Raw genomic sequence first — 13,427 nt, forward strand, 5'->3', positions numbered from 1 at the left:
ACAACTCACTCTTGACCACTGACCCCAAACACCCTGCTAAAGTTTGCTCTGGCTGCAGCAACACCCCCCTGTGCACACAGAAATATATCAATGGGACTTCACATGAGTGAGAACGTGTGGAAAAATCCTCCACGGAAAATGAACCTATAGGGAGTCCACGTTCACCTGGTCTAATCTTAGCTGTCCAGAAAACCATTTAAAACCCCCCGTATACTTTTAAAAGGTGCATGATGATAAATGGCCGACAGAGGAAGAGAAACCAATAAAGAGAATGCGAGAAAGAGGGAAAGCGCAAGCTTGAGACAGGGTGCTGAGAGACAGCGAAGGACAAAAGAGGTAGAACAGAGGGAATAAAGGACAGCTGGAAGTGGGAGGAAAGAGACAGGCTAGGGTTAGTTGCAGAAGAAAGAGGCAAGCAGACAGTAAGTGATAGATAGTGAGGGGGACAGTGATGAGAGAACAGAAGAGGAGCTGAAACTATCTAATCCATCACTGTGATAGCATCACCTCCAGCAGTGTCCCCCCATATCACTCTTCTTTTCAGCTCCTGCACCACACCACTGATAGACTGTGCTCAAACACAACAACCATACCTGCAGAAGGGATTGAGTTTCAGCTGCTCAAAAAATATATACGCTGGCCTCCCTCCCAAATGCTCTAGATCCATTTAGGGAAAAGGGGTTTTGCATGATTTAGCCTATAAACTACAAATTGTGTATACTTTACATCATTGCCAGCCATTTTTAGAGAGTTAAGTTGTTGAATTGATTTCCGACCTTCAAGGCATCCATTGGTTTCAGTTCACTTGCTAGAGATTGGTAATCAATCACAGTGAACATTAAGTCTGCTTTGCTTTTTGTTAGAATTACATTATCATTGCAAGCAGGGACTGTTTTGAAAACGCTCCTCATTGTGGCATTGAAGGACACTCTAGAGGTTTATCCCGAAGAGCATCATTTTTAATGGAAAACTGTTACAACTTGGGTTTTATATTCACAGCTCTGACCATGCATGGGTTCTATAAATTTTGATGACATTGAACTCACCAAAGTAAGTGCAGCAACATCACGAAAACAGGTCCAATGGGACCACAAACACAAGCAATCAGACAGTCATACTGCCTATAGACAGACCCCCACGTTAGCTACAATTGTTTGGGGAGAAAGCATTTCAATCCAAACTGTTCATTTTAACTTCCACACTAGCTTAAAACCAGACATCCTGGTTCAACCTACCCTACTTATTATAACTGTGCACACACAGTATTCCTGTGCAATTATTAATAGACAGGATCACTGACAGTGCACTCACTTTGCACTTGGACTTTTTGGGCTGACAGCATGCAAATTATCACTTTTTTAGCATTACCCTTTTTAAAACCTGTTTGCTCTTTGTCTTCCAAATTTGATTTCCTTATAGTGTAGCTTATGAATGCAATACTACTTAGCTGCCAAATATAAACTGCCAGTGGTTTGTTTTACCCTTAAATCTAATGGCTGCCTGGAAGGTGGGAAATCATTCTGTATGTTATGCTGTCCGTATGGTATGCTTTGGAAAGTGGTCACCAGCACTAAAATAAAATATACAAGAATTGCATTGAAAGGGTTAAATTGTGCAAAACTGCCAGTATCATCTCTGAAGATGATTAAGAAATTAATCATCTAATTAAGAATTTAATCATCTGAAGTGTCCCATCAACACTACACTTTTTTCACATTTTGTGATTTGTAAAGTTGTTAATATGGTTGTCTATTTACATCATAATCTTGTTTTGTGCTGCTTTAATAGTAACCATTAACAAAAAGAGTCCTGCTAGCTCTGTCTCCTTACTGTAAACTGCCCAATAAAGCAGAAAGCCTATTAAATCTGCAGCCCATAATATGCTTTAATTTCATGCTGACAATCATGTAGTTAAAGCAGGTGTCATGTTGCCAGATGGTTGCTATTCATGAAGCTCTTTAAATTTAAACAGTGAAATTCGAATGTTAAATGAAGTGAGGCTTCACTGGCTGGAACAGACACTGACAGCACAATAATAGTTCTGCTATTCATTGAGACAAGTGAAGAATGCTACCTGCTGATGCTAAACACTTTATTTTAGTCCACTGTTCTTTCCTTTCTGTCCTTGAGAGAGGTAAGACTTCAGCAAAACCTCTATTCTTTTTTGTCCCCCGTTGTCTGTTCTTATTCCTGAAAGACTGAAGATGGCTTTATCGCCTCAGGCCTGTAACGTTCCCTGACTACCGGACGGAAGAACATTATGCTAATGCTGTCCCCTGGAGTTTTCATGGGACAGTCAGTGTGGAAGGGGGGGATCAGTCAGATTGCTGTCACTTCTATGTTCACATTCAGGCACTGATGCAGGTGTCACATAGTACATGTAGAGGCTAAGCAACAATCCACATTTAGGGATAGAGAGGCTAAAAACTGGCTTGCACACATCCAGGGTCATCACCTCAGAGGGCCTTGTTGGGTCCCTAACCTCTTACTGCTGGGTGAGGAGGAGAGCACAAATAGGAATAGATGAGGGTAAAAAGACAGACAAGAGAGATACAAAAAGGGAGAGCAGTTATGTAAGCATGTTACCCTCCTACCTGTGTGGGGTTGTAGAGCTCCTGCAGGGCGTTGCGGGACCCTTTCCTACAGCAGCCATCCACCACAAAGGGGTTCCTCCGCATGACTGCAAAACATAGAGGAGACACCAATAAGAACTGAGGACTTGCAAGCCAACAGAGTAACATGGAAGACAAACTAGTAGACCTTTCTCAGTCAGTAACATTGACTCTCATGCTCAAGAATATTGAATCTTGATTTCTACATCCAATAAACACCTCTTAGTACAAACTGTTTAAGAGTTGTTTTTTTGCACATTCATATTGTAGTGACACATGGACAAAGATACTAAAGGTATCCACCATAGCAGACATTGATTTCATTTGGCTTTTGCCTATGTCCCCTTTCTTCTTGGTAGATTTCAGTATCTTTATCCTATAGAAGAGATTTCATAAAGCTGTGTAAAACTCAATTTGATAAGGGTTTGTTCCTTGAGATTTTTTTTTCCGTCTTTTTGAAATGGTGGAGAGAAGGAAACTTATGATCAGAGGAGTCATTCCTTCACTGGGCTGAATTCCCGTGATTGATACCAGAGTGAAATCTAACTACACTTTGTTTTGCTCTGGACCCCCTGGACCCATCCTCAAGGACGCCACTTCGGGAGCCATCGCTTTAAGCGACCAAATGTTGCATGTAGGAGGCAGAAAGCTACAGGGATAAATAATGAGAGCAGTGACTATATGCCAAGGGCGAAGCCACAGTTTAGCGTTTGTTTGGCTAGATCTCAGCTCTTTACACAACTCGATACAGAGCAGTAGCTGCTGGCAGCGGCTCAGTGGGAGCAGGCAGCGCAACACTCCGCCCCCGCCAACACACTCTCTCCAATTACTCTGGATGGAAAAGTGCTGAAAGACGGTACAGGATCGACAGGAAAGAAAATGAACCACTAACTGGAAGGCCAAGGATTTAATGGCAATTTATTCCACACGTCATCTGCCTCATGTTCATGGATGAACATGTGCTGCATCCATCAGGAAACCTGATGATGAGAATAACAAATGATGCACATTTACACCTCTAGGTACGTTTCCATACAGTATCTCCATCAGTAAACGTCACTAATCAAGTTTCATTGCATATTGGTGATTCACGTCACAAAGAATTGTAGTTATATAACTATATGAGCAACAAATTTATACTTGTTGATACATGATGCACTTCCATTAGTAACTTGATCCTTGTGAGTAGTGTTGAATCAATTATTTGATAAATTGAGTAGTCACTGAACAGATAATAATTGACAGTAATTTTGACAATCAATAAATCTTTCAAGTCATCAAGCAAAAAGCCAACTTTTGGCATTTCTCAAACATGAAGATTTGCTGCTTTGTCTCTGTTTTACATAATTGTAAACAGAATATCTTTGGGCTGTGGGCTGTTGGTCAGACCAACAAAACACAATTGGACCACAACTGGTCCAACCAATTTGGCCTCTTGGCCTCTGGGAATCTGTGATGGACAATTTTCATTATTTTTCAAGTACTGAACAAAATGACATTTTGGCCAGATGAAGACGCAAAATGAAATTGCTGGGGACCATCAAAGTCATTACAATTCATTTTATGGGGAACATGGATGTGTGTACCAAATATTATGGAAATATCCAATAGGTGTTGATACATTTCACTCAAAACCTCTGATGCATTTTTTGCCAATCCATCCAGTAGATGTTGACATATTTCACTAGACAAACAGAAACTTGATGCCAGATGAAAAGTCAGGGAATCATCAAATTTATTAGGATTCATCCTCTTGGGACCATGGATATCTGTACCAAATTTCATGGAAATCCTTTTAACATTTGTTGAGATATTTCTGTCTGGACCCAAGTTGGGGACTGACTGATCAACACTGCCATCTGTGACAGAAATAATGCGATCAAATAATGTCATAGATTCAGCAGCTAATTATGCAAATATGTACATGTGGACATAATTCTGTATATCTGTATAATATGTTTGCTTCTAGTTAAAAATGTAGGACTGGATTCCAAATTGCACATCTGCTGTGTAAAGCTGATAAATGTCAAAAACCACATTTGTTCAATCCACACACCTGCTTGTGCACTGAACCGTAAATTTACAAATCTGTTGACTACAAACATGTAAATCTGTCTCTTCTCTCTAGCCAGTACACACTCAGTATCAGCAATAATGATGATGTTATCTGTGACTGTCAGTATTTTCATCTATAACATCCTATTTTTTGCTGCTGCAGTGGCCGAATCTCCCTTCAAAAATCAATTAGGGTTGATCTTCATTTACTCTCATCTCACATGCCTGAAGAACATCAAATCAAAGAAGAGGATTCACAACTCGCAGCAGGCTGCTGATTTTTTAAGGTCCTAGTTAAAAATTGAAGAATGGAATGTGCTGAGGTTGGCATTGACCACAGATATACCCAGTATCTCTGTATGTGAACTGTAATCCCTCTATTGGCCCAAACCAGATCCATTGACGGAGCCCTGGGGAGCGAGCTGAGCGCTTGTTAGTGTAACAAGCCCCAACAGACAGCCGTGACCTTCAAACACTGAGGGGAGGATAAAAAGGCGAGGGATGCCTTTACACCCTTGACACACAAACACACTCCTGTACACGCGTGATTAATCATGCACACACACACACATAGAGAGTGATTGATAACCTTGTTGCTTAAGCTGCTCTTCAATAATGCAGTCCAGCACTCTGTCCTACTGTGGACGATATAACCAGGCAATTACTTCTTTCTTGGAAGACGAGAGCTCTCTGAGCAATAATGCAATCATGGAATATTTGCTTTTTGGGCTCGCTCATGCTGTAAAGCCCATAACCAACGCACAACAACCAACATCCACTCCCAGCAGGCTGAATCAGCAGAGCAGTGGTGATTACTGATTGCTGTGGACACAGGCTCGAGGCGGAGCTCAGGGTAATGAGGATTCAGTCCTGGTGTGAGAGTGTGTGTGATTGCGCCGCGTGGCACTGATGGGTCACAGAGCTGTGGTGATATTTATCTGCTAGCACCAGTGAGCCGGCCGCTAATGACGACGGATGCCAAAATAAATCAGGTTGAAGGCTTGTCTGTGCTGAGTGTGAACACCAGCACATTCAATACTTCCAGTCATCTGTCCTTCCCTCGAGGGACGGTCGAGTTAGTCTCTGCATTGAAAAACACTGTTTTTCTGTGTGGTGAGAGAGACCATGGTGTTATTTGTAATTGAGGGCTTTCTAAACTATTGTCAAAACTTTTTCTTTCCAGTTGAGTTTTGCATCAGTAATCAGCCATTAATAAGGATAACTTTTGGGTTGCTAGGTTGTGAAAAATCCCTCTGGCTAATGTCTATCTTTCTCTTCTTGCTACTAGCTCTTTAATTCTCAAATGCCCCAGTTGAACTCGTGATTACTTCAGTTGGGCAGATACTGCACTTATTTATTAGTCTTGTACTTTATGTTAATTCACACTGCTTTAATCAGGCTTCCTGCACATCCACAATGTATGACTTCTATGCTTGATTGGTGATTGTTTAGATTGTTTAGTTAAATAGCCGTTGGGACCCCCCTATGAACTGAATGTCAACTGATCCAACAGAAATATGGCCCACTTCTAAAATTAGTCAGGGGTAACTCTGTTCGGGCTTAATCTGTAGTGTGAAGGAGTGCTGCAAGCATACGACTCTGTCCGGTGCATTACCTCGCTGAAAATGGCTACAGAGCATCTGTACCAAAATCTAATAAGCGATGAAGTCTGCAGTTAATATACTATATATCCTGTATATTATTCTAGCTGATTTTAGAAATCTAATCTCTGTTTGCTATGTGATTCTTGTGAAGCGTGACATGCAGACCTGCCAACCCTGCCTGGGTTTCTCCTGTATTTCAAGGCCATCTCCCAGCGCCCTCCCGTTTTGTTGTTTCTCACAGGAAATTATCATAATTTGCATAGCTGTTACACTTTATTATGAATAATCGTCATACAGTACGCGGATCCGTAAGTTTTGTATGTCTGTCTGACGTTATCCAAGTTGCCAGATAGTATAAGAAAAACAGTCTAAACACACAATCCACACACTACCTACAATTTCAACCCATCTGTCACCACATCCTAGCAAATCACAACCTGATTCAAGGGGCTTGTGTGCAACCACCCCTATGTGCAGGCAGGCGGGCCAGCTGACTTAACTGTTGTCAAAATGTCAGAGGAGAACGGCGTTCCACCTAAAAAATCCATACGCACTTATACACACATATTTATAAGCATACAACAGCAACACACACTCGGAAGCGAATGCATACATGACACACTTATTAATGTTCATGGATAAATGTTAATATAAATTCATATTTGTTTTGTACCACAGTGTTAAAGCGCAGTGTTTGATACCAGAGACTGAAGAGCTTTTAGTGTGAAGGAGTGCTCCAAGCATATGACTCAGAATGCTAATTAAATTTTTTTTTTTTTTTTGACAAGGATTCTGTCTGAAACATTCAAGTACACAGCTCTGACACATATCAGCAGGGAGCATGAGAAACTCACTTTATGAATCTCAGCTTTTCAGCCACAGCAAGCCTTTTTGGCAGAGTTATTTCAATAACAATAAAAAATACAGCCCTTATCCCAAACATCTGTTTGCCTGTTTGTGGAGGAGTGCATGTTAAAGTTCAACTAATTTGAGAAAAATCAATTGGAAGCAACAATTTTACTCATCTTTCATGGTGTTTTCAATCAATTTCACAGTTAAACTAATTCCTATGTAGGTTTATGCTGATGTGACCACCCCTGGAGGCAGAGAAGACAGAAAAGCTCATCAGTCTAAATCCCTTTGTCCTCACATGGTGCATAACTTCCCACACACACACACACACACACACACACACACACACACACACACATATACACACACTGACATACAAGTCATTTAAATCCATCCACACAAGCCTTATCACTGCTCTCTGGTCTGCTCTGATGCCCCCAGGTATGTACACAAACACACACACACACACACACATCATACACATAGACACAGGCTGAACTGTTTAATCTGCCAGTAATCCTGCCTGTGGTCTGTCTGGTGTGCCTTCAACTAACTGTTCATCCCACGCACACATGCACACATGCACACATACTGAAACCAGTGGGACCTATGAGACAAAGCTGAGTGTGTAACCAGTGAACGCCCACCAAGTCAACGGGAACATAAGGTCATCACAAAGTCCCCCGCCAACACCTGGCTCATTGGTTGGTGGGAATTGAGCCGTAACCATGGAAACCACTACCCTTCACCATTCTCTCACCTGCACCTGCTGGCTGGATTCCTCAGGTCTGGAAACAGGTAAGGTCATGGGAAAGTAGAACCTTTTCATTTCCTCAGTGCTGACAGGTATTGACTTTACGCTACTGCAAAGTATACGCACACACACACACACAAACATACACACTGATGATGTACTAATAACCTCAGGTATAACAATAAATATGAGGCCAGTGCTCTGTTCTCATACACTGTCAAATTTAAAGTTACCCCTACACTCTGCTTTATTCTGATGAAAATGTACATTTTTGATGCTACTGCTAGCAGAGGAAGAGAAACATGAATAGAGAAATTGAGCAGCAATGCCCTTTCACTTCCAAAAAAAGCTTCTGGTGCCACAAAATCCCAAATCTCTGCAGAGGGAAGAAGCCAAGAGCTGAGGAGGGACAAACAAGCTGATTCTCAAGAGAGGAGTTGAAGCTTATCCCATTGACTTCTGTACAGTTTGATGGTACGACCAGAGCAAACGCAAAGCTGTCACTTCCCACTCATTTTCAGCTTTTGATAAAGTCATATGATGTCCTTTAGTTGTCATGTTCAAGTTCACATTTAGTCGCTGTTCTAGAGCTTTCGATCATATAACATAATCTTCATCAGATGAATTTGAACAATTCCATAATTACTGGTCTAACTAGTCTAATGTTAGTCATAGCATGTTTTGATTTTATTGTCAAGTTGTTTATAAAATCTTGAAGAATATCTGACAGTTAATTACATTTAATAATACAGGAACTCTGTCAGTGTTGGTTTATCACACTGTGACAGATACATTTAAATCTTTCATTGTTGTTGGTTTTGTTATCTTTTCATTACGTTACATAAGGGAACAGGTAACCTCGTGATGGACAAGACAACTAACATTTAAGGCAACTAAAAGTATATTTGTCCTTCTTTGACATTGTTGTTCAGTTTGTCTTCAATGATAAAAACACATGGTCATTTTTGATTTTGTTATTATGTCACATTCTGCATCCATAAATGAATGTGAACATTTGCAGATATTTTGACATGGTCAGGTTTATCACATTTTTTACATTTTTTTATCACAGACAATAAGCAATTATGACTAAGTGAGTGAAAAAAATGATGCAATAATTATAAGAGAGGCTTCATTAACACTCAACATTTCATTACAGCCTTCCTAAATTGGCAACATTTGCACAGAAGCACTCAGCTATTGAAACATAACTCCATTTACCATCTTCTCCCTCTGCCTCACTCTTCACTCTCCCTCCTCCTCCTCCTCCTCCTCCTCCTCCTCCTCCTTCTCTGGCTCTAATGCTCTGCCCATGCCAGCCCAAACACCAGCAGCCCACTGTGTACCTTGAAGGTAATAGATGCTCTGTACACTGCACAAACATCCATGCACACCACAGAGCACAGCACACACACCATTCAGCTTTCATACTCGGCTTCCATCAGCCTTAGCGGGACTACTGTCACGCTGACTCCACCTCTGCTTCTGCCTCTCCATCACCTCCCTGTCATCGTCCCCCTGCTGCCGAAAATGCTCTGAAACGCTTCCATTTCAAATTTATAAATCCTTTTAAAAGCAGGTGGAGAGAAGTTGAGAAATTCCAAGCTCAATACAACACGCAGGCCTCTCAGTCATCCACTGAGAACCAGAGGGAACACTTACAGCGTCTCCTAGTAAAACTTAATGCCCTCACGCTGCTTCCAGAAGCACAACTCCTCTAAATTAAGCAGCGTTGTGCCCGGGAAGGTCAGCAACGAATGGATTTCACAATTCACTTAAAACGTGGAACGAAATGTCTTTCTTGGCTGTGAAAGGAAAAAGGACAAAACTGTGACATCCCAACACCAGCATCATCCAAAGCTGCTGCTGCTGCCCGGCAACAAGATTCTAGGACGTCATAAATCAAGAGTGCCATGAGCTGGCAAACATCAGACAACTCAGAATAAATTGTGCGTCATGTGCATCATCCACCTTTGCTTTTTATTATCTGTCTTGTGACCATTCTGCCCGTTGACCTGGGACCATTTTTATTTCTGAGCAAGAGCCAAAACAGTTCTGCAGTAAAAGTGAAAAATAAAGCACATCTATCAAGCAACTGGCAGCATACGCATGTAGGAGGACGTCACATGTTAATCACAAATACAATCACAGATACAATGATTTACCCTTCATCTACCTGCTGTTCATGCAAAAACCTATTCTAAGTTATGTCTATGTGTGAAATCTTTTATTTCTTCTGTAGCAATTAACATATAGAAGTACCAGCAAGTAGGCCTGGCATATAAACAGAGATTAAATGATAGGAAATTGGCTGAAACAGAAGCAAAAGGAAATCAAACTGGAGCAGGGAGGAAATGTATAATATGAGGAATCTAGTATTAAAAGTTTCATTGAAAGAGATTGCAAACAAAATCAATTCCAACTTGCAAAGAAGTGGTATATAAAGAAGAAGTTGTATAAAATCTTTAAGTTTGAAATAACTCACAAGAGAGCTGCTGCTGCAACTGGTTAGCTATAAAACGATAAAACCCCATTCTATGTGAATTGAATTGAGTGTGAATGTTCAGCTTGGTCAATACTACAAAACATCTCTCAGAAGGTGTGTGCTCATTGCTGTGTTTGTATTGCAGACATGAAGGACCCAAACAGGCTAGCTACTCTTAACTAATGTAAGAGACCTCCAGAGTGCTCCTAGATAGTATTTTTAAGTAAAATGAAACAAGATCAGTAGGTTTTATTCCTAAAGATACACTAATATGTGTGTCATTTATATTAACATAGTCTCTAATTACTATGTGTACCACGAATGGTTGCTTGTTGAAGACAGAGTGGTAGTTCCCCTCAGCTCTACGGACTGTTAGTATTTGTCAGCTCATTATTTTGGTTTTCAGTCCGCAACTTTACTGTTTTTAGTTTACTGTATCAATATCAGCAGCTGGCAGCTGTTTTCAGTGAAAAAGCTCCAATAAACCCACTGTACGCTACCTGCCCAGCCCCAAACAGCAGACAGATAAAGTTGGCTACTAACTAGCGAACCAGAGCCAGACATTTCCCTCAAGAGTTGGTGGAGAGCAACAAGAGAGCTAAAAGGAATGTTAATATAAGCCTTATTTGTCCAGAGGACCCAAACACGACTCCAAATGAATGCTAATGCTGCTTTATGTCTGCTGGATGTGTAAATTGGCAACTGTTTGCTAACATGTAGCTAAGTGAACACAGTGGAGCGTTTAGCAGCTAAGCTAAAAGAGAGAGAATATAGGATTTAAATTTGTCCGATGGACACAAACACAACTCCAGATGAATGCTAATGTATCTGCTGGATATGTAGATAGGTAGCTGTTTGCTAACATGTTAGCCATATCAACTTTCATAAGGTGTACATGTTGTGTTTACTTTGCCCTTAAGTGGCCAAAAAAGTGAATGAATGCTTTAAGGTTTGGAGTAGGGGTAAAGGTGAAGAATTTTTAATTTCATCTTTAATTCAAAACTTCCACTTTTAGCAGTATGATAGAGGGCTCTGACCTTACTTGACATGTATTATGAGGCGATAGAAAAACAGCGATTGGACAAAATAAGTCTTAAAGTGCAGTAAACACCAATTTGGTAAACCTCATGATGTGTGTTTTCAGCTGAGACTGTCGGTTGCTGATTCAACTCAGTAGTCAGGTCTAAAAGTAACCTAATGCAAAACTGGCACTGCAGTAAAGACACTTCACTATATTTTCTCAGTGTTTGATTACACACAAGGCGCCCTGTAAACAGCAGGTCCGATCCTGCACATGCTCAGTACAGGCCTGCAATCACGCACAACATCTGCCGCCATCTATCAGCAAAGGATTATGAGCCGCTGGAGGAGGATTAATTTGTCGCTAATCTTACCTACACAGTGGGAGAGGGCGGAGATCCACTTCACCCTGAGCTGCACACACATCAGCCAACACACACACACACACACACACAGGGTTGATTGCGTCTAAACACTGACATACTCTACTTCTTTATAGTTTGTGTGTGTGTGTTTGTGTGTGTGTGTGTGTGTGTGTGAGTGAGGGTTGTTATTATCCTACAGGAAGCTGAAGTGCTGCAGCCTAATTGGGATTTAAATGAACAATGCATGCAGAGCAGAGAAGTAGAGATACAGGTGATTAGCAATGTTGGCACAACTTCATTAAACAAAGCTCAATAAGAACTCAGGGAAGTGATTTTCTCAATGTGTGTGTGTGTGTGTGTAAAACCAATCAGCTCCCCAGTGATGATTGGCTGCGTGTGTCTCTTCCTGGTTAGAGTGCTCAGTCTAATCCCCTTACTGATGATTAGTAACATGGCGATAATACACAAGCAATTACGGCTTCGGCAGTCCTCACCTCAGGCTCAGAGACAGAGTCAGGAAGAGAGTGACGATCAGATATTGCTCTTAACTTCTTTTCCACTCAGCTTTATCATCATTCTGTATCATTATAATCCGACAAGCTTTTGACTGACAGCCGAGCAGCAGGAGGCGAGAAGTGCCAATCAATGCACCACAGTTTGACAACATGATAAGTTTTGCACTGAGTAGACAGGAATATTTGTAACAAAATGTTGCACTTTTTTAAAAAATTATATAACATATCATGAAGGTCATCATATCATCATCCTTCTAAAATGTTTGCTTTTATGTGCAAGCAAAATATCGGTTGACAAAACTGTCTTCAAAGTCCATTTAGTAACTGTTCTGGAGCTTTTGATCGTAATGCATGATCTTTATCAGCAGAAATCCAATTGTTATGGAATTATATATGTTCTTCTCATCCTTGTTAGTGTAAAAACTGAGATTTGAATGCTCATTCTTGATCTTTGAAATAGCGGTTGACAGAACGATCTCAGCTCATAGTCCATTTAGTAGCTGCTCTGAGGCTTGATGAAGACTGAGTGTGATCAAAAGCTCTAAATATATGTCGTGGTCAAAAATGAAGTTTAAACCTCAATTTGTAAGCCAACATGAGCGAAAAGATCTAAAAATGCTCATAAATTTGAAAATCTATAAACCTATTACAGCAGATCAAACAGCATCTGCTGATAAAGAGCATGTAGATTTGCCCGAAAGATCCAGAACAGCTACCAAATGAACCTCGAAGTTTGTCGACTGCTATTTCCACGATCAAGAATACCACTACAAAACACCATCTGACCTTAAAACTAGCAAACAGGACTACAGCTGTAACTTTAGGCGTTAAGTTCATCCAACTTTTTGCTTCTGCTAATTTACTCTAAGTTAAAGTAGCTCAAATCTGTGTGCTGTACCCACTTGGAATTTCAAGTTTATTAATGAGCCTGGTTTCCTTCTTTTTTTATTTACCATATCAAGTTTGATGCCTCTTGAGTATCAGTTTCTAATCAGTACAACTTTTGCTGTATTGTTAGAGGTCAGAATCAGCCCAGGAGCAATGTTTCATATCATTATTCTTGTACCATACACAATATGGATGCAGAAAGTGTCTGAAGTGCATATAATACCTATCTGCAACATGGTTTGCATTGTTTGAATTTTGATCAAAGAGAGATGATCAT

At 40.6% G+C, this 13,427-nt stretch overlaps 1 protein-coding gene across 2 annotated transcripts in view; it reads right to left on the minus strand.

The window, feature by feature from the left end:
- Window positions 1–13,427, minus strand: part of chst11 (carbohydrate (chondroitin 4) sulfotransferase 11) — an 87,557-nt gene that overhangs the window by 21,434 nt on the left and 52,696 nt on the right. The window contains exons 1-2 of one of the 2 annotated variants that reach the window (XM_042402563.1): window positions 5,257–5,424; window positions 2,595–2,680 (exon numbers count right to left, since the gene is read on the minus strand). In XM_042402563.1, coding sequence (XP_042258497.1) covers window positions 2,595–2,678 — 84 coding nt within the window. In that variant the 5' untranslated portion in view covers window positions 2,679–2,680; window positions 5,257–5,424. Of the gene's footprint in view, window positions 1–2,594; window positions 2,681–5,256; window positions 5,425–13,427 lie in introns of those variants that run through there. The other variant, XM_042402562.1, reaches the window with a different exon arrangement.

This window comes from Thunnus maccoyii, chromosome 23, assembly GCF_910596095.1.
Source record: "Thunnus maccoyii chromosome 23, fThuMac1.1, whole genome shotgun sequence".
Classification (NCBI taxonomy): Eukaryota; Metazoa; Chordata; class Actinopteri; order Scombriformes; family Scombridae; genus Thunnus; species Thunnus maccoyii.